The following is a 27,248-nucleotide window of genomic DNA, read 5'->3' as shown; positions in this document are numbered from 1 at the left end:
TTGAATGTAAGATACATTATGAATGGATAATTTCAGAAAAAAATACTGAGTTTGACTTTTTTTTTATTCTATTGCAGCTATCCGAGATGACAGTGACAGCACAACTCAACTCTTTCAATTAATGCAAAGGATGCCGGAACATCACAGACTAACCCTGCAATACCTCATTAAACACTTACATAGAGTTTGTCTACATTCCAGGACTAACAGAATGACTCCTCGTCATCTGGCATCAGTCTTCAGCAATGCTCTACTCTGCCCTCCTAGAGAAAAAATAATGTAAGTTTTAATTAAGTTCAGCTCTTTAGAGAGTGCTCTACTCTGCCCTCACAAAGTTAGAAGTAAAGTTCAGTTTTGAAATATGAAATGTTGGATGTGTGGGGGCGCCCTTCAGATTGATTGCACAACCGCCTCAATGACTTTGTATTTTTATTTCCTTTGTGCTTTGACTTGGTTATTTGTATCCATGGTAATTCCAATAGGGTTTCATTATGATTTCATTAAATACATACATACATACATGCATACATACATACATACATACATACATACATACATACATACATACATACATACATACATACATACATACATACATACATACATACATACATTCATGCATGCATACACATACACATATACACACATACATACACACGCACACACACACACACACACACATACATACATACATACATACATACATACATACATACATACATACATACATACATACATACATACATACATACATAATATAATAATAATAATCTTTATTTGTCCAAATAAATTCGGAAATTTGTTGATGTATACATACATACATACATACATACATACATACATACATACATACATACATAACAATCAATCAATCACACACTAAAGATATTTGAACTTTTGGTCCTTGGTTGAATTTAGACTTCCTCTTTTTGGAGTAACAAAAAAGTTCTCTTTGTCAATTTTGCTATATACTATACAAAATACCAGGGTACTGTTTATTCTTCATGGTAGCGACCACCACATGTAGCTCACATGATCCTTTTATTATTCAGAATCCCATAACTGTAACATCAGAAAGGTGTTCCTGAAAATTGTCATTGGTAAGGTACCATTACTCCCCGAGTAAGTGTGCTGTCTATCAATTTTATCTTTTCAGCCAGTTCATGGAATTTTTTTGTGTATGTTTTTTCAGGGAAGTTTTACACAACAATGATGCTCATCGTCGTGTTGTAGAATTATTAATCACTAGATGTGGAGCTACATTAGATGGAAGTGAAGAAAACATTGAAGAAGGTATGTACACGTCATGTCATTCAGTGTAATCATTTATGTATATATGTGTGTGTGTGTCTGTCTGTCTGTCTGTATGTATGTATGTATGTATGTATGTATGTATGTATGTGTGTTTGTATGTATGTATGTATGTATGTATGTATGTATGTATGTATGTATGTATGTATGTATGTATGTGTGTATGTATGCATGTATGTATGTGTGTATACGTTTGTGTGTGTATGTGTTTGTGTGTGTGTGTGTGTGTGTGTGTGTGTGTGTGTGTGTGTGTGTGTGTGTGTGTGTGTGTGTGTGTGTGTGTGTGTGTGTGTGTGTGTGCATGGCCAGCAACTCTCAAAAAAGTTGCTGGCAATGAATCTATGGAACAGCAATTTCCTCATAATTTGTATATCACATAATTACACATATTGACATTCTTATTTCAAAAACAATAAGAATTGGTATAACTATATTATAGGGATGTGATGTTTGTTTCATAAACTTGCCAATTGAAACCCATTACCCGAAGCCTAGTCTAATAGTTTTGTGTATTACCACAATGATCGCTGCTTAAAATAATTAACATGTTGTTCTCTCAATCTGAGCACCCATGGGTTCATGCATTTATAGATTGAAATTGGGAGAAAGACTCTCTTCACTTCAGATTCAGTATTCACACGTAACCTAAAATAAAGCTTTGAAACGGCTATTTCCTACTGACAGGCCAACCCTGCTTACGTGTACTATCGTGCACCATCTGGCGTTTAGAATCCAAATTTAGAGAATAAACTTTTGTGAACAACGTCAAAAATTGCTTACATTTGATACTGACATCTTTCAATCTTGTCAGTAATGTGTCATTTTTTATGACACACAGACATTGGATTGCCATTACTATTACTCATAATTGTATGGCCTAATGTGTTGCTAAATAAATCACTGACAAATTAATGAGGGAGGAACCTGACATTATAGCTTTGGTGCATGGCTACATTACATTTTGAGACCTACAATTTACTCCATGGTGAGTTTTGGAAATTTGGTTGGGTACTATATTCATACTATAGTCCTGTACACGATGATAACTGCTACATATGATATGGTAAATATTTTGATGAAGACAGGCAAGGAATAGTCCCAGGTCAGCTGAACAAACATCTTTAGAAAAATCAGTGGCCCAGCAGGAAATTAACTGGCCCCAAGTCAGTAGGGCAGTATTAATTTCTTATACTGATGTCTGTGTCTGTGTGTGTGTCTATGTGTGTTTTGTGTGTACGTGTTTGTGTGTGTTTGCGTGTTTGTGTTGTGTATGTGCCTGTGTATGAATGTGTGTCTGTGTGTCAATGATCTGAGTGTACATATTGTACTTAGACATAGATCATCAGTATGTATAAACCTTGAATGTAACTTTGTCCGTATTTGTGATTTTATTGAAGCCCCTCCACCAATTCCACCCAGAAACCAGTCTAGTATGGATGTACCAAAAACAATGGAGGAGTCAGAGTGGTACTGGGGAGATATTTCAAGGTACTACTTTGTCAGATTTCTAATGTCATTCTTGTCAAAGTGATATTTGTAACAAAATGTGCTTTCTGAGTTTAAACATGATTATATTTATGCGAAGACAGTTTCACCTTTATACGGTATCTTTGCCATGGGCTATTGCATCATGGGAGTCAGCAGAAATAATCTAGTCAGTGGTTGAACACTGAATATTCATGACATGGAAAGTTGTTTCACACTGAAGGGTATAGCAGTTTTGTACTCATGAATATTCAGTGTTCAACCATTGAATAATGTATTTCTACTATCTCCCATGATGCAATAGCCCATAGCAAATATAACCTATAAAAGCACAAGATCAACTTGATGTTTCTCTGAAATCGCAAGTAATTGTAGGTGATGTAAAATCATGACATGAATCTCCAGAACCCATAGTTTATTAAAATGACTTTATTTCCTGGAGTGGTGTTCCCCTTAAATTCAGAGATTATTGATAGTTAGGTGAAATTGCCCCCAATCCTGTTACGTAGATTTTCTCCATTGGTTAATGTCATGTTAAAACTGTATTAGCTGCAACTTGAACATTTTTTTGAAACTGTTTTGTGAGATGTAATGAATTACTTGGAATGTCATACACACTGAACACTATCAAATCATCTGTAGGTAAAACATTTGTGTAGCTATATACACGATATGGTACAATAAAGCCAATCAAATTGATTTTCGGGTCCACACCCAAAAATCAGTACTGCAGCGTGATTTAAATTTCAACTTATTACTGTACACCTTATGGATAAAATTGACCTCTAAGTAATATATAATATACAATGTCTAATTATTTGTATTTTAGCAATTGTCTATGAAAGCATTGTTAGTTGTCTGATCAAAATAAATAATACTCCGGTTCCAGCTTGTGCAGGTTTAACTTTAATTGATTTTGCTTTATATCTTTGTTTACAGGGATTATGTCAATGAAATTCTGAAAGATACTCCTGACGGTACATTTCTTGTACGTGACGCAACAAACAAAGCATCGGGAGGATATACCTTAACACTACGGTAAGCAGAGTGTCGTTGTCTGACATTTTACACTATAGAAGAAAAATTAGAGGGCAATTATTGGTGATTTTCTATTCTTTATTCTGAAACACTTTCATTTCTCCCAAGAAAACATTTTCTGCCTACCATTCAAACGATAAGTAGATCTGTTAAACATTATTAACTGATTGTACTAGGTGAAGTTGTACACGGACATTTACTTTGAGACTGAATTTTTGAATTGATGGAAACTGATGTTAATATTGTTTGATGACTGAATGAAACTGATGTTTCTGTTTTGTCGTTTTGTATCTCTACAGGAAAGGAGGGAGTAATAAATTAATTAAGATCTACTATAGGAATGGACTGTATGGATTCTCAGAACCGCTGGTTTTTAAGTCAGTTATAGACCTCATAGAACATTACAAAGATGTATCGTTAGCCCAGTACAACAGTAAACTAGATGTCAAACTTTCATATCCAGTCTCCAAGAAAGCAGAACAGGTATAGTTTATGTATATTTTGTATTTTGTATTACCCCTTGTATGTAAGATACATGCACGCTCATCTAAACCATATCTTATGCACTCTTGTCTACACTGTATCTGATGCATTCTTGTCTATACCTGTCATGCACTTTTGTCAACACTATATCTCATGCACTTTGCACTGTATCTCACACACTATATCCTGTGTACTGTTCTTTATACCTTAACTGTTTAATACACCATACCACATACAATCTCGTCTACCCCTTATCTCATGCACTCTTGTCTGCACTGTATCTCAGTGTGCACTGTTGTCTACGCTGTACCCCCAAGCACTCTTGTATGGTATTATACCTCAGCACACACCCCTTTTTGCACTCTATCTGACCTCCACTCTGTTTTAAATAGGCATTTTTGTTTTGTTTATCAGCCTGAGGCACAGGAGAGTGATATCGACAAAGTGAAAGAGAGGCTGAAAGAAATCAATGAAGAATACAAAGATAAAACAGAGAGTTATGACAAACTGTACGAAATGTACAACAAATCAACACAGGAAATACAACTCAGACGGCAGGCACTAGAGGCATTTAATGAAACCATCAAAGCTTTTGAAGAACAAATCAAGATTCATGAAATCCACCATAAAGATGCAATACCACCAGATGAAAGGCAACGGTAAGTCAGCAAAAAAAACAAAAGCATTATGTAGTTGTGGCCACTAGAGGGACATGATTATAACAGATGATTCATCTTTATAATGTTATAATGATACAAACCCAGGTGATGATAAACTATTGGGGGGGGGGGGGGTTAGTTTTGTGATGGAGAGGTGGACATCTTGCAAAAGGGATTTAAATTGAGCTCTGAAAATCTTTGTACTATGAGAAATGTCATAAAAAGTTAGTTAAATAATTTCTTGAAAGAGATGAAGGAATGGAAATCATCAAAAATAAATTTACCTCCAAAGAGCTTATTTCTATGAGTAATACATTAGACTTCACCCAATATTTTCCACCTTTTTTCTGTTTGATGCTTGTTTATGAAATAACAGTTTGAATATATATGGATGTAGCATTTCTTTATTTCGTTTTCACACGTTTTTCTTGCCAGGCTAATGGAGAACTATGGCCTGCTGAAATCTAGAGTAGAGGAGATCAAAGTCAAAAAGGAACAACTCGAATTTGAATTAAAGAGACAGGCAGAAGAAAACAGGAATTTAGACAGAGAAATGAACAGTTTGAAGCCTGATATTATACAACTAAGAAAACTAAGAGACCAATATGTCATGTGAGTATTGAGTTAAGGTCATAGGTCATACAGCCATTTTGAATTTATAATCAAGGTCATAGGTTACTTGTCATGTAAGTATTGAGTTAAGGTCATAGGTCATACAGCCATTTTGAATTTATAATCAAGGTCATAGGTTACTTGTCATGTAAGTATTGATTTAAGGTCATAGGTCATAGGTCATAGGTCATACAGCCATTTTGAATTTATAAGCCATTTTGATTTGATCATCAGGGTCACAAGTTAGTTTTTTAAAAAAAAACAGTAAAGGTTGTGGTGAATACAGCTAGGACTATTTCATCAAGTACCATAATTGTTAGAGTGGCGTATGAACAAGTAAATTTTGTTACCCAGAAATAGAACGTTGCTATGTAGGCACATCATAAAAACAACAAGCATGTGATTTCATGTTCAACATCGTAACTTAAACTACACACACTACACAAGCATTACTATAGCTGAAAGTGAAAATAAGTCCTTGTTCTATGTTGACACTGTCCTGAGGTGTAAAAATGCTGAGATGTACTCTCTTTGTAGTATGTTGACTTGTGATTCTAATACACTGTATTTTTGTTGTCTTGTAATTGTAGGTACCTTGGTGCTAAAGGGACCAAACAAGATGAAATCAACAGACTTCTTGGTATAGAACAACTTGGCACAGTGTAAGTAACTGTCATATTCTAAAATGTACTGTATCCACATTGACTCATAGACATGGTTAAAGAAGCACAGCCTATAACTAAGACCACTTTCGGCTTATATCAGTTTACAAAATGTATATAGATAATACACATTAACAATTATTAAAGCAAATTGGCGTGGGCACCATGTGATAGAACATGTGCAATGAATGAAATTTAGCCAGTGATAATATGTTTGCTGTAACATCTTATGTTTTGTCGATTTGTAAACATGACAGTACACTTGCAGTTACTGAAGCTGAGTCAGTGATAACACTTTTATAGTAACGTTACTCTGTTTTTGTCTACTTGTAAATGATAGAACCCAGACAATAACCGAAGTAGAGGCACTGCCACATCACGATGAGCAACTGTGGTTCCTGCCTGAAATCAGCAGAGGCAGGGCTATTGAGTTGCTAATGGGCAAACCTAATGGTACTTTCCTTATCAGAAAGAGCAGTCAGGTGTCACCAGATAAAAAACCCAACTATGCGTGTTCTTTAGTGTAAGTAAAACTATGCATATATTCTATAGCATTTACATTGTGCTGTAAGGAAAACACCATTTTTGCAAACTCTCTAGTGTAACCTTTGTATCATCTCAGTGAGTGGACATTATTGTAAATATGTTCCTGTGCATGTGCAGTACAAGACATTACTTTACAAGAAAAAACAGACAAATTCTGGACAACCTCATGAAAAGCTTGCATTTGTCATCAAACTTGTGTATTGTAATATACGAAAAAGTCAATGTTCACGGTCTTTTGTGACCCAAGAGTAGTGTGTCAAGTGTCATTTTAAAACAAATTTATATAAACTTGTAAGCATGCCACCCAACTGTTATGTTCCTAAGTAATTGCCACAATACCTAAGAATATTCATTTTATTGGCTTCCAAAGACCGCCAGACCGGTTGCCTTGGTATTTGGGTAGGGACATTAATTTTGGTGTCTAGTTGGGAAATTGTTCAAAGCAAAACGACTGCATCACAGGTATGTGATTTGAGTCAAAAAATGTTATTTTGGGGTCAAAAGCTTAAAAATGAGTTAAGACATTGAAGAGATTTGAAATACTCATTCAGATTGAATAGTTTTTAGCACATGCCTCCAAGAATGCCTGGATGTAGGTCATTCAGAGGTCATGAAAGTGATGAATTGTCATGTGATGTGAAGATTGATATACTTGTTTTGTATTCTATCTGTAGAGCGGACAGTGAAGTGCGGCATTGTATGATAATTAGGTCAGACAAAGGATACGGATACGCTGAACCTTTCACGATATTTAAGACATTAAAGGAACTTGTACTGCATTACCAACAGAACTCACTTCTGCAACACAATGACCAATTGGACACTACGTTAGCGTACCCAGTGTATGGACCGTCTCCGCCCACTGATAACGACATCAACCGATGATGAAGATGACCTCCATGCTGGCGTCAATTGTTTTTTGATCTCAGCTGGAATGTGTGAAATCTTGACATCATTAATTTTGCTGTCACGTCGAAATGAATGAAAGTATTCAATGTTGCTGCCAATCTGTGTTGATGGTATATGGAAATCACCATATTGGAATATATCAACATTGCTGCACCATGCCCAACCATGGACCAAAAACCATCATACCGACATGCAAATCCCAAACTATTGTAATTTGCCTTTAATGTGATAAGACGTGAAATTTACATACTTAAAAAGCAAGCATTTTGGCGTATTGTACCCATGAAGACTTTAAAAGTTATGAGGATTTTCGAACGAGTCTGTAGTGATGCGACAGCAGTGTCCTGTCGTCTCCTGACTGGACAGACTCGCGAGTTTACGAATAAAATTAGCTTGGGTTTACAAGAAGAAATCCAATGACAGTATGTGTCATTGGAAGACTGTGCTATCAGTGACAGTATTTCGGAACGAAACGTTCTCCTGATGTGTGTTGCAGGGTGAAGCAAACCACTTTTTGAGTCGTACGTTATTTACATGAATTTTATACTCAAATCCTGAAAGACTGTAGAATTATTATGAAGGAATGTACATAATACAGAACCTAGATTGGTCAAGAGAAAGAAAACTGTGGTCATCATATGAGTGGTCAAAATCCTCAAGTCTTCAACGGTGATCTGAACCATATTTGCTACTTTCTTGATTATTTTCATGAATGTCCGGTCCATTTGATTTTTTTTTACTCTAGGGCTGCTTCTGATGTTTTTTAAACTGTCGGGCATTTGAAGTGTTATACATACTTATTCTGACTACAATATGTTATTTGAAGATTAGCGGTAGCGTTGTCGAGGAGATTTCTATCTCTTCCTCTTGTTTTTGATAAGAAATCTCAAATTTGTATAATATTTTTCTGCTAGGTTGTACATTTTATACAAAACAAAAGTGTGCTTTATAAGCTTTGTTAGCACAAAGAAAAGAGATATATTCTGGAAAGTTGGACCTTTTTTGTATCGACGGTTTTTGTATGTGGTTTTTTTGTATGATAAGAAAAATCATGATGATTGTAAACGTGAATGCAAAAAGAACACTGATTGTGACTTTTTTTGGAATAAGTAAGTTGAAATTTTTTTTTTGGAAGGTTGTGTAGATAAGTTCTATTAATTCTGATTATTAAAGCATGTAAATTGTATGTATTAAAACAAATAATGTTTACAACACAGTTAGGCAAACATTGCCTAACTTGTCTAGTCTAGTTAGGCAAATAGTCTGACTTACAAACCTGCATGGTATAGTTAGGCAAACATTGTCTCTCACCACACTAAAGTATGGTTAGGCAAATATTGCCTGACACAACCTGTATGGTATCGTCAACAATTTCCTAACATGGCGAGTAACAGATAGTTTGTCAAATATTGTCTGACACAGCTTCTTTTCGTTAGTGTAGTTAGGCAAGTTTGGCAAATACCCATCATACCGTGTGTGCCATAGAATATTCACCTTCATACATTTATAATGGCTAGGAAGGACCCTTGAGGTCATTCACATCATATGAAGATGTTGATGTTTTATTTAATACACCTTATTAGTTAGCTGTTTAAAAAGTCTCATATTCAGCATACAGAATACATTATCATACATTTGTAGATACCATGGTATTTTCAAAATATTCCAAATATTGGAATGGATTAAAAAAATATTGGAACAGTAGAAAGTACAGAGATTATTAAAGAATGAGGAAATTTTCCCCCATGGACATGAAATCAAAGAAAACGTATTTGTCCTATCAATTTCAAATTTAAGAAAAAAAATTATCATATGGGAACTGAGTTTAAACTGTTTTCAGTTGTCGAAGTATGGCTTCTTCGATTTCTTGTAATGAATGGAGACTGTGCCTCCCTGTCATATGAGCAAAAAAAGTTTGCAAAATTTTAGCTATGTTATGTTAACATAGGCTATATGCAAGAACATGACATATCTTGCTAAGTCATAGACTGTACAAATTAAAATAAGTGTGAATCGAAAGCAACAAATAAATTGACCTGAAACAAAACAAAAAAAGGAGAAAGAACTTATGTAAGTATACTTCAGGACCAGATAGCAATTCACTGCTGAAAGCCAGTCAAGTTTTCATATTTTTTTTTACTGAATACTCCAAAGTTATAGCAAATATTTCTAGATATAGGACAGAATTTTATAAACAAATAGAATACTACAAATTGGAAGTTAGTCTTGGTTTATTGTCCATTGTTTCTCATAACTACTACAAAAAAAAATATAAAGTTGTTTTAGGTCGAGCAGTGCTTAGATATTGTTGCTGTGTTTATAAGATACTATTTTAGAAATCGTTCTTGACACACAAGATATCATGATTCTGTTCTTAGCTTCTCCCTACAAGTATACATTCTTCAATGTATTGTTTAGTATTCATTACTGTTAGATTTGTGAGTTCAAATCATACTGCTATCAGGTCAGAGGTCAGAGGTCGGTAGGGTTCAAATAAATCATCTTTACTTTCCTTTTTTTTTTATCACTAATCTGATGGTTTTGTCAGTATTGTGGAAATAATACGTCATATTCTAGTTACCTACCTTGCAGTCATTTTAAAATAAATGTCCAAGAGGGCACCCCACATGAAAAAAAGCGAGGGGTAAAATTACATAACAGGATATGAAACAGCCAACAAAATATGGCTAAAACAGTTCTTTGTGAGTCGTGGAAAATGGCGTCATCTGAAATTTTAAGGTTTGCAAAATACTTTGAATGTGAAACATCACCAATTTGTGCCATGAAACACTCAGAAATGATAATTCTAGTACTCAAGTAACTCAACTATCATGGCCCTCACTTCTGGTCTAAAAGCTGCTGCCAAACAACTCTCCTAGTGGCCACACTTATACAATCTTTTGTTTTTATGATTACCAGAATTTGGCGTATTTCACAGTATAAAACTGGCTATGAAAAATGTACAGACATCAGATTTGTAAGCAGAACTGACTTGACATTTTATGAGTCAATACACTCCAGTACAATACTTTATACATTTGAAAAAGTACAAAACAGAAAATAAATAACAGAAAAGCCTAAAGGTATTATAATAATTCTATCTTTATGTAACATACTTTTTGAAGACACCAGCATATCTGTTAACAATTTACATTAACCCAACTTTTTAAATATTATCAGTGGTTGGAGACATTTCTGTCCAAATGTTATACAACGTAAATACAGAAACAAAGATAGATGTGCAAAATGCAAAGAAACTTATTCCTTTTACTGAATTTGAAGGCTGTCTTCACTTACTTTGTCCATTATGAACTTGCCTTTTTCTAGAACTTGCAACAAGTATTACTTAAAATATGTGTTTGTCTCTTGAAACTTTTGAATTCCAAACGGCTGATCAAATTTGATTGGCCATACCAGGGTTACCATAGCAACATATGCTTAGCAGACATGCTGGTAGTTCTTCAAAACAGGTGATTTGATTGGCTGACATGTTGGCAGTTCTTCAAAGGCTAATATCCCTATTGACAATAATCAAGTAATGTACACATTTTGAACATAGCACTTTTTATGTCAAAGCCGAACTACATTTTCTTTAGACAGTAAAATCACTGAACTACTATTATATCAACATGTGGCAACTTTTACATTACAACTCAGATATAGGTATTCCTTGCATCAAGTTTTGCAACTCGCATTGTAAGTTTTTTGTTTTTTTTGTAAGACATTTTTGTAAGTTGCATTTGAAGCAATTCTACTTTTTGGTGGACAACTGGGTAGTGGGGACAGTGGTGACTATGAAAGAACACAAATTATACAGATGGTTTTGCACACCAGTATTCAGTTGTCAGAAATGAAATATAGTGATAACAACTGTATACTTAATACAATCAGAAGAAAAAAAAAAGGTATGCAAATAAAGCTTTGACCATCCTACAACACTTTGTGTCTTCAATGCTGTGTGTACAAGTATGCAGTATGTTTGCAATTCATGCATTTTCAGATAAACTTGCATGGTAGCACATAAATGTGAGATATGTGTCCATAACCAGTATGTTATGATTGGCATGAGAACATGTTCTGATGTGTAAATAACCAGTATGTTATGATTGGAGTGAGAACATGTTCTGATATGTGTAAATAACCAGTATGTTATGATTGGCATGAGAACGTGTTCTGATATGTGTAAATAACCAGTATGTTATGATTGGAGTGAGAACATGTTCTGATATGTGTAAATAACCAGTATGTTATCGTGATTAGTGTGACCAGAATATATTGTGGTGTGCATACAATTCATTTTCGCAAACCACGGCCGTTTTACGTTACCGTTCGTAACGAGCCAGTCCCTACTGGTTCAAAGAAATAATAGCTCTGGTTTGTGAGAATGATACAATTGGTATGCCCTGTTTCACGTGGTGTTCAAAACATGTGACATGAAGTGTACATAACAAATATGCTATATTTGGTGTGTAGTGTTCAGAGTGCATGTGAGCGTAAATGTTTAACATAGTTTGATATGTGTACTAATTGGTATACTTTGGAGTGGTATGTATAACATATTGCGATGGGTACCACATATACCAGTATGTTTGCATAGTTTAAGTGAACATAAATGTTCAACATAGCTTGTACCTTGGAGTGGTACATAGAACATACCAATAAATGTGTACTCACAGTCAAGTCCCCTAAATACCATGTTTACTAATGATCCATGGACTTACAAAGAAGAACTTCCCCAGAAAGGATTCATAGAGTACACTGCCCTCTATCTATCCATACATGCCATGATATTGGGTTTGTGATGATACTGACGAAAAACCAGTTTTCTTCAAGAGCATACCAAGAAATACTGACGAAACACAAGTTTTCTTAGAAGTGTGTATCAAAGACAAAGGCAGAAGCAGTAATAATGTAAATACCACGCTGAGATAAACCTGGTTATAAAAGTATGGCAGTCTTTATTTCTTGCTTGGTACATGTACATGTATATAAATAGATAAGTGGTATTCTTCACAGGAAGAAAATGTTTACTCATTCTGTGTGACAACTGACAACCATGTTATATCAGTAGAAAGTTTGCTATGCTATATTACATGTAGTCATTCTGAAATATTATATGAATGATAATGTAGTGAAAAACTGAAAAAAGTTATCATTGACAGTTTCATTATGCATATTTGACCTGTCATAGAGTCATATCATTGAAATCTTATACTACGTTTCGTATGCTGTTTGCATTCATTCATTCATTCATTCATTCAGTCAGTCAGTCTGTTTCATCCTTGGCATGTGTAGGAATGTTGTAAAGCTCTGCCATTGCATGAGAGTTTTCATGCAAGAGAAGTGACCCTTTCTATTCCCATGTTGCTGTACAGTGCCTGTTATTACTAACTTTCTCTTCAAAAGAATTGAGCAACTCAAACTGTCTGTTGACATTTACTTATTATTGAACTTACAAAACTTTCACTGTTTGCAAATATTAGTGAATGTTGGCATTCTTGACAGGAAAGTAATGCCTGCATGAAAAATGACAGCCATTTTATAAAAGTAGAAAGTTTACTATTGTTATCTGTCAAATCAACCTGTCCAATTGGAAACTGTCACTATGACTATAAGTGAATGTGGGCATTCCTTACAGGAAACTAATGCCTGCATGAAAACTGGCGGCCATTTTGTAAGAGTAGAAAATTCACTTTGACTATAATTTATTTGAGTGTAATACTGATTATCTTGATATCATCGTAGGGTTTATCTGTCTTGGGATTACATTTAACTTCACTGATCTTCTGCACCACCTCCATACCTTTCACTGCACGTCCAAAAATAGTGTGTTTGTTGTCTAACCAGGGCTGTGTGATAATGAAGACCAGAAGAAATACTGATTACATTAGTTATGAACTTAAAGGCTGTCAGTTTTAAATTGTTCCTCATTTACAAGTCTGTGCCTGTGTACAGAATTGAAATTGTAGAAAACAGTGTATCATGATTTTGCTTTATTACCATCATCATAAATCTACCCACAACATACCATTTTCTGGTCACCTACTTTCCAACCATTTTGAAAGTGTTGCACAACAGCATGATTAGCAACATCGGTGGCTAAAATTTACGCCATGGATACCCATGGAACGGAAACAGCAACAGAAACATATTTACCGAACCCTGATGACTTCATTTAACATAAAAAACTGCAAAGTAGGATTATTTAACCTGGGCAAGAATGTTATCAACTTTTTTTGATATATTATGATTTTTTTAAAGGAAAATACAGTACAATGCTTCATGATTATGACCCTCCTTGCTGGTCACAAAATACTCCTGCACAGCGCCCCCTAGTGGCAAATGTGTACAATCTTTCGTCTTTCTTATATTACACTACAGTAGTCTTTGGTATGGAGTTTGATACCTTCTAGGCTTGATTGATTGATTGATTGATTGATTGATTGATTAATTAATTAAATACTTGTAAACCAAGTTATTAGTTGCATGGTGCATTTTGATTACATGGATATATTTTTTGAGAAACAATGCCTATTGTACACTGCATGTAGGGATTGACCAATGTGTCTTTGGAATTCAGATATTTGACTAACTACACTTACACTAGGTGCAACAGTGATAAAGAATTGGGATCCATTGGTATTAGGTCCTGCATTAGCCATACTCAGAGTATATGGTCTGTCATGTCTTAGATTTGGGTGAAATTCATCTTCAAATTCCCCTCCCCATATTGACTCTCCACCTGTACCAGTACCTATTACAAAAAAAAACACAAAAGACTATCTCAGATACAAGCTAACTTCAACTCAAAAATTAATCCAAATCAAGGTGACAAATAACCAAATATCTTAACCTTCTTCATGAGTTTTCATCTTCACTCATAAAAGATAGTTTTATAGTGCTTTAGAAAAAAACAACAGAAAATGAACGCTTTTAAATTTTTAGATGTTTTGTTTACCATCTTAGTTGGTCCAATTACAGACATTTTTTTACTTACTTGGGTGGCGTTCATAAACTTTTGTTTGCCTTCACAGTGGGTCAAGATAGACATTTATTTACTAAACTAGTGGGTCTGAATCATAATATATTATCATAATACAATTATCCATTACTTACCTAGGGGGTCTCCTGTCTGAATCATAAACTGTTTAATAATCCTATGGAAGACATGTCCATTGTAATAACCATTTTTACTATGTACACAGAAATTCTCCACAGTTTTAGGACATCTGTTGAAAGTCATAAACATACAGATTTATTACAAATATTATCCAACTTTCCACATGGACAGTATATGTGGAACCCATCCTAAAAGTATCAGGGTTCCAGGGGCCTTTAAATTGCACTGGGTTCCACACTAAAATTTCTTTCAAACATTAGAAATTTAATGAACATATAATATTTTGCCTTTTTTTTCACTGGAAAAAGTCTGTGACTTTGTGTTAGACGCAAGGTCAGAGAAATGTTTTCATAAAGACAAAATTTATTGTCGGGTACTAGTAACAAGACAACTGGCTTTTTCATACAAAAAAAATCGTAAGCCAAAAAATGCCAGTATTTCAGATCATATCACATTTTCTTAGCACTATACGAGTTTCAATAATACTGCCATAAATTTGTGGGAGAACACTGTCTTTATAAGTTGTCCAAACACAGCAACATAAACTAATATCAGAATTTTGAGATCACATTTTTGTGGCAGACTGACGAATAATTAACTGATACAAAATCACAACAAAATCTTACTCTGTTGGTAATAATTTGAGATGGATATCTCCCATGGTAGTGTGCATAATAGCATTTTCTGCTATCCTTTGAGATACTGCATTCTGAAAAAAAGAAATATATACAAAGGTATAGTCAGTGGAAAACATGATGTAATTCCATAGATAAAATCTATCCCATAATATTATTAAAGTTGCACTAGCTGTAACTGAAGTATTCTTACAACCAACAATAAATTCACTGAAAATTGTTTAAATGCCAATAATTAGACATTGTACATGTTAATTAAAGCACATGCAAATTTTTGGTCTGCACATCTCACACCCAACCATTACTTTTCAACTCACCTGTGTTGCTGCCATCACTTCTTCTTTGGATGGTTTTTCATTGAACACATCTCTGTCGGCATCAGCACTGAACACAAAACATAGAACAATATAATATTTATGTATCTCTCATCACTTTCAAATTTACCAACTTTGTTATGTCTTATACAATCATTTTTTTTACTTCCAAGATGACATCTGTTTTCTTCAGTACTTAGCCCCTACACTAATTCTAAATGGAATTATACCAGTAGTCTTGTTCACGGTATGCATGTCTTAAACATCAACAGATACTCTACTCAAACATCCATGGTGAACTCATCAATGATAACAATACAGATCTCTGTCGAAGACTAATATCATGTGTTTATGTCATTGGTTCTGCAGTGTTTGAAATACGACATTCAAAATCACCATGATTGTTTCCCAATATCTTTCTACATTCAAAAGTACTACTAGCCTAGGGGGTCTTGTCACTATTCAGCTTTGACTTGTAGTGACAAGGCCCCCTAGGTCACTTGTATTTTCCTTGGCTAAATGAATGAAAACATAAGTGAATAATGTCTAAATACACGTAACACTTTTTACCTCTTAGTGTCTTCAGGTCCTCTCCTTGTAAACATAAAGAATCGGTTTTTCTTGAATCCAGTGCAAAATAGTGTTGGATCGAGACTGATATTCTGGAGTGATGGATTATCTGATGCTTTCATTTCCAATGTTTCGGCTGACTGATTTTTCAAAACTTTACCTTGGAAGAGTGCTAAATGTAGGAATCTGACATTCTCAGGCTGAAATAAGGAACAGAATATTGTTAAGATATACTGACTGACTTAACTGACTGACTGACTGATTGGCTAACTCAGTGACTGACTTAGTGATTGGTGGTCTGACTGATTGACTGAATGATGGACAGAGTAGCTAGCCAACTGACAGGGTGACTGATTGCCTGACTGAGTAAACAAGTGGTTGGCTGACTGGCTGACAAACAGACAGACAGACAGACAGACAGACAGACAGACAGAAAGACAGACAGACAGGCATACAGACAGACAGAATATATGAATGGATGAATGAATGAGTGAGTGAGTGAGTGTGAGTGAGTGAGTGAGTGAGTGAGTGAGTGAGTGAGTGAGTGAGTGAGTGAGTGAGTGAGTGAGTGAGTGGGTGGGTGGGTGGGTGGGTGAGTGAGTGAGTGAGTGAGTGGGTGGGTGGGTGGGTGGGTGAGTGAGTGAGTGAGTGAGTGAGTGAGTGAGTGAGTTAGTGAGTGAGTGAGTGAGTTGAGTTTAATTGCTTACACTTAAATTATGCGTAACAATGTACTGAATATGTAAACCTTATTTCAACATGACTTAATTAAGAGCCTTGATGTACTTATCGTCAAGTGTTCCATTCTGATTAAACTTACCTTACCCACTGTGAGTACACATTTATTGGTGTGTAGGTTGATCACTTTGATTCCTAGCATTGTACCATACAGGATGAAGTTACCACTCTCATCAAACACTAAAGTTGGAAATTCGACAAAACAGAGAGAAAGAATACTACCATGTAAAATATAAGGACACAAATCAACTATGGTATCCATTACTGAAAACTCCAGTAGCTGTATTACAGTAACCCAATCAACTGTTCTAGAATTTTTTTCATTTTCAGTTCAATATTTCCATTGTTGTACTTGCCGAAGCAGAGATTGCCTGGTGGCAAACTCTTAGCATTGCAACAACTTACAATTTTTGTTGACGATTATGAAATGGTCTGTTTATTTCTGTTTATACACAGGCATCAAGCCGCGCCAGTGTACATAGTATAATCACCAACAAGGAAAGATATACAGTTCTTTTCCCCCAAACGGAGTCAAATCTATTTAATGAACTATCAAGATCAGTGAGTCTGATCACAAGGTTTCATGTTGAGATAGACACCATAAATATATAACACACAAACATCACTTAAGTTACACAGTGTGGGCTCTGTATTTAGTTAATGATATAAACAGAAACAGTATGCATACTACTTTAACAGATTCTACCAACTTTCACTGGCTGCTGACCATGGATTTTGTTTGAACTTCAACAGATCATAAATTGTGTAGTAGTTTGGAATGAATTATTTCAATTATAAAAATTTCATTATTTTTCAACAGACAAAAATAAATGAAAAGTACCAAAAAGGGCTTCTATATGCCCTATTTGCATTAGCATTAACATTAAAATGTAGGTGTAAAAAGCAATTATCTGGCAGACTTGTAGATAATGTTTGCCAGAAAAGAACAATACTATATGTAATCCATATAGTTCAACTGATAACAGATCACAAATGTCAGAACCTGGGATTGAATCCTGGGACAAACTGTAACCGATGTTTTCATAAATACCTTACTAGTGATAAATAAACATACATTTAGTCATATTTGATATAAACAAACTTTAGCATGATAAAATTCTACATCTTTTTGTCAGTTCATCAATCCGATTGGTTCGATGTCCTGTCATAGTTTACCTACCTACATTACCACGTTTTAAATTTCCTGATTTTCCCAAATCTCGTTCCTGGGCCATACGTCTACCGAACTCCATATCAGGCAATTGCTGTTTCATTTGTTGCAGCTCTGTAAATCTTTGCAGTGATTCGTCCAATACTTTAAACATACGACCAGTAGCAAACTTAAACAGTCTCACCTGAAATACAAATTAGAATCTCTTGGTTACGAGAGACATTTAGATGTTAATCCCCAATATTTTTCTTCTTTCAAAAAAGAAAAAGGAAAATATGAGTGACCTAAGGGTGCTTGTCACTACAAGTGTAGTGACAAGCACCCTTAGGTCACGAGTATTTTCTGGCTGAATGAAGAAAAATATTGGGGAATAATATAATTGTACCATTGCCAGTAATATGGAAAAAAAACTGAGGAAAGTAATGGCAATTTTAAGCATTTTGACTAGTGTGTTGACCGGCAGAACCAATGATGTAGACACGCAATACACGGTGTCACGATGTAGACAAACCAGAGTATATATTAAATGATAATTTATGCCCAGATACACTTTTCTGATGTCGGCATCTTCCCATCAGTTATCAGTTATGTCTTTTCTGAACCAGCCATATTTACCGCACCTTTATTTTTCACTTTTGGGGTCAGATTCAAAAATGTAGGACAAGTAAGGTCATGAGTAACCTAGAAATACCTAGCAAATAAATAGATCATCCGTACTGGTAACATACATCATAAACGATTTACTATGTCTTACATCCAACTTACCTTCCTGTCCAATGACATCGTGGCAAATATTTTACCATCTGGTGAGAAACTCAGCGCAGTTGGTACAGTTTTACACTAGTGGTGACAAAACGAATAAAAGGTGATACTCATTACTACACAGTCTCAAAAGTCAATATGGACACACAGAATTTCAAAATACAGTCATTCAGGTACTAATACACAGATTATGGTATAGTCCAATAAAACAACAATACTGTATTCAAGCACAGACCCTCCACCCACAGGACCTGTGAATGGAGAGTCTATGATTTCAGTTGCCTACTTTTTAGCCACTTGGACACACAAGATTTGTCAAATTTAGGGTTTTTACACTTTATATCATGTATACCTAACACCAAGCAACTTAGCAGCATGAGAAACCATCCAGACAATGGCTGTAAAATGAAATTCATAAAACTGAATTTGGCCATATTTTAGTCTTGCACACTGCATCAGTGTCCATGATTACAAAAGCTATGTTAACACTAACTTATTTTTATGTTAATCTTTCCTCCATCAAGTAACAAAAAATCTGTTGTAAATAAGATACAAAGAAACATTAACTTTACCTTGACAAACTCATAGAGGTCAGTGTCTGTTTTGTATTTGAAATGTACATTTTTAGGGAAAATATAGTTGTCTTTAGGACCTGTCCAGTACTCAACCATGCCTTTCTGGTCAGCTGATACCATAACATTAAACATAGAGTTATACTGAAACCAGAAAACAAACAAGAATCTTGGTTTGAGCCAGCGAAAGGTGTAATTGTATGCATATTATGTAGGTTTTCTTCAAGTGTTGACTCCTTCTTGTAATTTAACACTGAACTCATGTTGATTGTCTAGTTTGTCCTCTTCTCTCTCATGCAAGCACTCAACATCCCAGAATAGATAACTTGAAAACAAAAGGCACATGCTACAGAAGTTTGTTTGTTTTACCATATGTGATTGTGTGTCATCTCTCTCTCTCTCTCTCTCTCTCTCTCTCTCTCTCTCTCTCTCTCTCTCTCTCTCTCTCTCTCTCTCTCTCTCTCTCTCTCTCTCTCTCTCTCTCTCTCTCTCTCTCTCTCTCTCTCTCTCTCTCTCTCTCTCTCTCTCTCTCTCTCTCTCTCTCTCTCTCTCTCTCTCTCTCTCTCTCTCTCTCTCTCTCTCTCTCTCTCTCTCTCTCTCTCTCTCTCTCTCTCTCTCTCTCTCTCTCTCTCTCTCTCTCTCTCTCTCTCTCTCTCTCTCTCTCTCTCTCTCTCTCTCTCTCTCTCTCTCTCTCTCTCTCTCTCTCAAGCCAATATCACAAATAATTTAAAACCAAGAGATTTGTACTCATGAAACTCATGAAACTAACCTTCATGAAGATGAGGGGTGCTGAATGAAGTTTATCTACAGTATGCAGAGGAGTGTTGTCTCCATTACCATCATATACATGTATCACACCATTCTCATCAGAACTGGAAATAGAATAATCATTCATATAAACATTAAGTATCCTTTGCCATTAGCAAACAACCAGGTACATGTATCTTTTGGCTGTGATTCAGTCACATACCAGTACAAAGCCTGTCATTTGTATACTTACCTGTTGAAAGCTTACATAAGTCTGTTTACACTACTAGACTAGGCCACAGACAAAGCTGTTTGCCAGATTAGGGCTGACACTGGGTCACTTACCAGGCTAGGGCTGACACTGGGTCACTTATCAGACTAGGGCTGACACTGGGTCACTTACCAGACTAGGGCTGACACTGGGTCACTTACCAGACTAGGGCTGACACTGGGTCACTTACCAGGCTAGGGCTGACACTGGGTAACTTACCAAACTAGGGCTGACACTGGGTAACTTACCAGACTAGGGCTGACACTGGGTCACTTACCAGGCTAGGGCTGACACTGGGTCACTTACCAGACTAGGTCTAATATTAGGTCACTTATTAGGTTTGACGTAAAACTGCTTCCCTTACCAGGCTAGAGCTGAAAATCGGGTCACTTACGAGACTTGGGCTGAGATAGGGTCACTTACCAAGCTTGGGTTGAGATAGGGATACTTACCAGGCTAGGGCCAAGATGGGGTCACTTACCAAGCTAGTGCTGAGATAAGGTCACTTACCAAGCTAGTGCTGAGATAGGGATACTTACCAAGCTAGGGCTGAGATGGGGTCACTTACCAAGCTAGTGCTGAGATAGGGTCACTTACCAAGCTAGGGCTGAGATAGGGTCACCAGGAGAGAAAATCCACTCACAGACACATGGTTTATAGGACAATTTCATCATATTTATCATATCTAGAGAAGAAAGAATAAATGCAAACCAGATGAACGATATGAAATATGAAATATGAAAACTGATATCCATGTATAAGGTCACTAGAATTGTCAGTACACCTTGATAAAACAAGCACTTTATTTCTACTTAAGAGTTTACCTGGAAAATATCAAGTCTGCAACTTACGACTGAAATCAAATGAATGAGCACTACAAAATATTGCTGATCTGATGATCACCTGATGATGCCTGTGTACAGGGTGAATGCTAGTTAGAGTTTTTGAAACCTTTCAAATTGAGTTTTGTTACGATTATTATTATTATGTTGCCATACATATTTTTAGGACATATTGAATATCTATACAATGTATATCAATCACATACAGACATTTTCTTCAGCAACTGCTTGTAAATATTACAAACAAAATGTTAGAACATTGAATTCTGAACACTAGAGGGTGCACTATACTTGCATTGCTGATTGTCATAACAAGACTACATCCATATATAACACATACTCACCAAAGCTGACTATCTCAAATACTTTCAGTGATTTGTCATCTGCTATGGTACATAGAAGCAAACCATCTGGACTGACTGAAATACACTGTAAATTACCTAAGAAAGACACAAAGCAATAAATTAGATGCTACATGCTTGGTTTTAAGCAATTTTGGGGGTGTAAAGTTTTGGATTGTTTGACAACACTACACTTACAACTGTTATGTAAATGTTGAGGAATTAATAAAAAGGAGATGTTACTGATATATAAATATATATAATATTGTCTGATGATTGCAAAAACAGCATGAAATTATGTAACCACTCTATATATACATTGTATATGTATTGAGCATACTTTACTCCAGCATAGACATTTGACCTATATTGACTTCTGTAGAAATTAACTCAAGTATACAGAAATCAATCTTTCCAGCCATATTAGCCATAACTTTTCACTATTTTATACACTAGATGTTTACTGGAAAACAGTTCAATCATTTCCATTAGCTGAATAAGAAGAACCCATGTTAAAATATATCATTCTTATCTTTTTAGTGCTTGTTTTTCCTCATTTGTTTCTAAAGGTGCCTGTAAATGGGCTTTATGCCCGTTGGTTTACCTGAATAAATAAATAAAATAAATAAATTCCAGCTACTGGGCCTATAATAAAGTCCCTTACCTAAATGTGCTCTAAAATGTTTGACAAATTCAATGCCATGTTCTTGTTTTTTCCAAAACTTGACATGGCCATCACAACTGGCAGTGACAATGAACTGACTCCTGTAAAGGAAGGAAAAATGTTAGATTTGTAATCCACAACAATGCAGTGTTTTTACTAAGAGTAAGGGTGGTAATGTAGGTAAAATCAAATCTGATGTAGTGAAAGCGGCTAGATGTCTTTAATTACCTCTATTTTCATTGTTTTGTGTCGTTTGTTTTGTTCCACATATCAGAGTGCTAAAATGTGTACAAGTTCCCCATTCCTGTTTTCAGGAAACTCCTATTATTGCCATAAATTGTACTTACAACACCTGAAGATGGTTTGAGAAACATCAACAACATTCTAAAAAAGTTTAATTGAGGTTTATTTTCAACAAAAAAATAAGTTTATAACTCAGTTTGTGCAACTTTACATTGTAAAGTACTCTCTACCCAATACATGTAGCATGAATTTCTTCAAAGCAATACATATTGAAAACATGGTTATGATGGTACATTGCTTATATGGTAGAAGTACTGTTTCATACCATAGACCGGTTGATGGAGGGTCTACGTTCATACATACAGCCAAACTGTTTTTTTGAGTCAAACTTACTTGGTAACTGCAACATGGGTAATGATATCTCGATGCATGTAACTCTTCTCATAGGTTTCAGCAGCTGGTAAGTGTTTAAGGTACACATGTTCAAATTCTAACACTGCAAACAAATAACAAAATAACTATGTATTAGACATTTCAGTATGCACACAAAACTCTGTTTTCCACTCATGTTAAAGTTCAAGCTGTTGAGTACAGCAAAAGGCCTGAGAAAGTGTACAAACCATAGACATTGTACATAAACAAATATACTAGCACTGCAAAGTTGAGTTGTACATTTTTTTAACACAAGGCTTGTATTTTCATGGCTTTCTAGTACAATTTACTTTTTACTAACATGTCAGCAATCATCCCAAAGCATTCACTATTTATGTATATGTCAACATCAGTGGATTACAATTCCTATATCACACTATCAACCTTGATAAAATTGTAGGTTTTAATTCACCAGCTTGATAAACCAAGAGGGTGAAATCAAGCAAATATATGTTGTTACTTTCTGAGCAATTCATGGTAACTGTTAGAAATCTTTCTGTCTGAATAATACAAAGAAAATGAAAGGTAGCTTCACATAGTAAGTGTCAATAGCTACATACTATATGTATGCATACTAATAGAATAGACTAATTAGTAATATAATCATTACTTGGTCCCTCCCCCATTAACACATCTTGCAACAATATCAATGCTTCACTTCACTGAGACTATTATGGGTTCTGAAGAAAAAGTCACATTTGGGTTTGGTTTCATTTACAGCCCAAATTAATTTCTGAAAATGAATTTTGCAGTATTCTATGTTCAAATTTTACAAAGCACAAGTTTGCACCATTATTGTCCCTGCTTGTATACTAGGGGGTGGGGTGGGGGAGCAATATGCAAAATGTGTCAATAACACCATAGTATATACACAACAATAGTATAAACCATTATTATTCATCATGGTACCCCTCCCCTATTAACACCATCTACATTCAAAATTCTTCCCAGCAGAAACAACATGAATACAGTACATGTATCTAGAAACATCCAACTATGAATTAACATCTGACAGATCTTCAACACTTATTTTATTGAAAACCAGTTTCAATTAGAATTTTGAAATTTCTATTTTTCTGAATATCATCATAGTTAATTTTCTGGATTTCTTTTTCATTATGGAATACTGTGTAGAAGGCAGTTCCATCCAATAGTTGTTTAATCTAGCAGTGTGTCATATCAGTAAAGTTTTGCTCTTTCAATTCATAGTTCTTTTTTTTTCGAAAGCTAATATTCCCATTATACTGTGTGACATTTGGGTAGGAATTCAATATATTGGTTATTATTGCTGTGGTGTGGATTTTCTGTATATCTTTTGAATGTTATTAACACAGGATGACAGCACTCATAACTTGGCAGAAATAATAGCTTCAAACTCAGCATTTCTTGAATAGTTTCCATTCAACAGACTTGTTCTTCATAGAAAATTTGATGTAAATAATGTACATTTTGATTATTAGGTCTTGTTGAATTCATTTCAAACCACCACCATCACAAACACATGTTTCTGTGTTCATAGGCCAGTGTTTTGTATCATTTTCAAATCTCAGTATTACAGACAGAGATAGCACTCTAATAATACTAAATATGTTACAGTTTCCCAACATATGATACAATCGATCATGATCACTCTGTTTGTTAACCCATGGAATCATCCGTGGTTAAGTGGAAGTATCACCATCTGTGGGTGATACTTCCATGGTCTTCAATACATTACTAACTCCATGTTCGGTTTTTCAAGGCATAGTTTTATCCAAATCTTTTCCCTGCTCGAATAGCATGGAAGGGGAGGAGGAGGAACTTTCCCATAATTTTGGTTGGGAACAAAGGTAACATGACTTGATAACTGTTTCACATCACTGACTTCTCACAATTTAGTATTTGGGAGTCACTTTTTGAAAAAACATGTCAGTACTGTCAGAGAATAAACACTGTACTATAAACTATAAACACTTTCACTACAACCAAATTTTGCAATTTTACAGTCTTCAGCTAGTTTCCGAACACTAATTTTTACCAATTACCAGACTGGTACATTGTGTTCATGAACAGGAAGGCATTTTAGTCATTTCTTATTTTCACATTTTTGTTTTGCAGTGAAAATAAGTATTTAGCGAAAATATCTAGGTTTACAATATACTCATTACACTACTCCTCCCCCATTGACACCATTACAACAACAGTAAACTAAAAGGTTATTCCATGGAGCTAGAGGGACTGATTCCATCTCCATGGTTATTCATAACTTTCCTCCTATCCTTTTGACACCTACTAAACAAAGGCAAGCAGGTAAACTATTGTCATTCATAGATGCTCCTCCCCTAGTGAGGTCTTCAATACAATACTAAATAGCATAAACTATACATTTTGATTATGTTGTGCCTCCCCCTATTAGCACCTTTGATGACAACAGAAAATCAACTCTCTCTCTCCACTTTTGCCAACATTCAGGAAGTGTCAATCATTCTCACCACATGTGGTGTAGTGTCAATGCACACTGTATATTTGAGTAATTCAAAGCCCCTGGAGTGAATTCCAGAATCTATTTGTACAAATATATCAAATAAAGTTCACCAGAATAGAAGACTTTGATTTTTAATCAAATGTATACATATCATATCACAAGCTTGTCACTTTTTACAATCGCTATAAAAATTGGAATTAATGGACAAATATGTCAAATTTGTCACCCAAATCACATAAACGGTGAATTAAAGTTCCATAATACAGTACTACTATGGCACCAATGTAATGTAATGTCTTCATATTTTGTATACATGAACGTTCGTGCCTCCCATATCAAAGTTCTGTGTGTGGTGCGTATCTGTCAACTGTTAGTCTCGACATAGTCCTGTTTGCAGACGGTGTATGGAACGCGATACTGACAATGTTCCTCAACACCAGGGACAATGTCAGAATCGAGTCCCTACTTACTCCATATGCAAGCAGGATCAGGACTAACCTCAATATTCATGATATTAAAACTCGTAATGTACGTTATCATATTATCAATGTCATAGGTGTACATTACAACACAACATTGAACCAAGTGTTCGGTTTAATAATCTTAAATGTTTTGGGGGTTTACTTTCTTTTTTCATATATAGTATATACATTTGATATGCTTATTCAATTCTTGCCTGATGTACAAGAACATATGTTGGCAAGATCAAAATGTCAACAACACAACAACAATGCATTAGCACTACAGGCCTCATGTACACATGATGTATCATTGTATGCCACTGCCAGACACACATGGTTTTACTGTCATTGTGCATGTATCTTTATTTCATGACATCAAACACAAGGAATCTACCTTTCCGCTTCTTGGGTTTAGATTCTTCAACGGGCATAGGTCCGATCATGTCATCTTCATCGCTTTGTTGACTATCGTCTTCTTCATTGTCGTCGGCAGTACGTTTCAAACTTTCCATGGTTGCCGCCATCTTGTAATGACGTCACAGCGACTATATTAAACCCATAGTCCTTTGCGATCACGGCAACTTTGTATAAAACTTCGCATCAACCATATCCGCGGATGAGCAATGGATGATATGTATGGCAGATAGATGGAATTATATTTGCCAAATATACGAATTTATAAGTAATAGGTTAACGATAGCTACCCTGTATATCCCCAACTTTCTCCGTAATAAAACGTTACTCAATAAAAAAAAACGGATTTGATGGCATACAAAAAATACTTGCAGAATATTCAGAGAGTGTAGAGTTTCACATTGAAGTTGGAAAAGGTAAAGTAAATGCACATATTAAGAAATGGATAGTTCTTGTAATTGATAACTTTAACAAGAAAAGTTTCTGTGAAATTTCCATTTACGAAAAAAGAGATGTATTGTTATCTTTGTAATAAGCCAAATAAAAATGTTATTACATACAAAAAAACACGTTACTCTGGTACACCTCATCAGTCTGTCCACGTAACCCTGTTCGTGTCAATAAACGTGGACTGGTAAAGAAGTCTTGGTACCAGCTCGTACAGATTTTTGTTGACACATTATCAAAATTAGATGGTTATTTCACTGTGTAAGGAATTTGTATATATTATATAACCCCTGCAGTGTAGAAAAAAAGAGAGTTTTAAGAAAATCTTTAATTCTTAT

At 35.2% G+C, this 27,248-nt stretch overlaps 2 protein-coding genes across 2 annotated transcripts in view; one reads left to right on the top strand and one right to left on the bottom strand.

Annotated features, from left to right (window-relative positions):
* The window catches only part of LOC144436768 (phosphatidylinositol 3-kinase regulatory subunit alpha-like), a 116,636-nt gene extending 105,007 nt beyond the window's left edge, over positions 1 to 11,629 (top strand). Inside the window, exons 9-18 of the mRNA XM_078125628.1 lie at positions 78 to 279; positions 1,193 to 1,293; positions 2,709 to 2,799; positions 3,736 to 3,834; positions 4,134 to 4,317; positions 4,732 to 4,976; positions 5,412 to 5,588; positions 6,179 to 6,250; positions 6,591 to 6,773; positions 7,471 to 11,629. Of these exons, the coding sequence (XP_077981754.1) occupies positions 78 to 279; positions 1,193 to 1,293; positions 2,709 to 2,799; positions 3,736 to 3,834; positions 4,134 to 4,317; positions 4,732 to 4,976; positions 5,412 to 5,588; positions 6,179 to 6,250; positions 6,591 to 6,773; positions 7,471 to 7,681 (1,565 nt within the window). The 3' untranslated portion in view covers positions 7,682 to 11,629. The remainder of the gene's footprint in view (positions 1 to 77; positions 280 to 1,192; positions 1,294 to 2,708; positions 2,800 to 3,735; positions 3,835 to 4,133; positions 4,318 to 4,731; positions 4,977 to 5,411; positions 5,589 to 6,178; positions 6,251 to 6,590; positions 6,774 to 7,470) is intronic.
* A 1,164-nt stretch (positions 11,630 to 12,793) lies between these two features.
* Positions 12,794 to 26,573, bottom strand: LOC144436199 (peptidylprolyl isomerase domain and WD repeat-containing protein 1-like). Its single transcript, XM_078124921.1, has 16 exons — positions 26,444 to 26,573; positions 23,086 to 23,188; positions 22,450 to 22,550; positions 21,789 to 21,884; positions 21,200 to 21,287; positions 20,354 to 20,456; positions 19,585 to 19,728; positions 19,016 to 19,090; positions 18,260 to 18,434; positions 17,162 to 17,259; positions 16,345 to 16,544; positions 15,778 to 15,844; positions 15,452 to 15,534; positions 14,822 to 14,934; positions 14,308 to 14,459; positions 12,794 to 13,554 (listed from the first exon to the last, which is right to left on the bottom strand). Exons 1-16 carry the CDS (start codon positions 26,571 to 26,573, stop codon positions 13,411 to 13,413), a joined length of 1,872 nt encoding a protein of 623 aa, XP_077981047.1. The 3' UTR covers positions 12,794 to 13,410.
* Between the last annotated feature and the right edge of the window lie 675 nt (positions 26,574 to 27,248).

Source organism: Glandiceps talaboti, chromosome 6 (genome assembly GCF_964340395.1).
Source record: "Glandiceps talaboti chromosome 6, keGlaTala1.1, whole genome shotgun sequence".
Lineage (NCBI taxonomy): Eukaryota > Metazoa > Hemichordata > Enteropneusta > Spengelidae > Glandiceps > Glandiceps talaboti.
This window is presented reverse-complemented; position numbering and strand designations above follow the sequence as displayed.

Bases quoted from the DNA above. Each gene is read 5' to 3' on its own strand.
- LOC144436199 (XM_078124921.1), bottom strand. From the start codon at position 26,573: ATGGCGGCAACCATGGAAAGTTTGAAACGTACTGCCGACGACAATGAA. The intron at 21,885-22,449 runs GTAAGGGACTTT...TGTCTTTCTTAG, and splicing joins ACATTTTAGAGCACATTTAG to GTAATTTACAGTGTATTTCA. The intron at 18,435-19,015 runs GTAAGTTGGATG...TTTGTATTTCAG, and splicing joins CGATGTCATTGGACAGGAAG to GTGAGACTGTTTAAGTTTGC.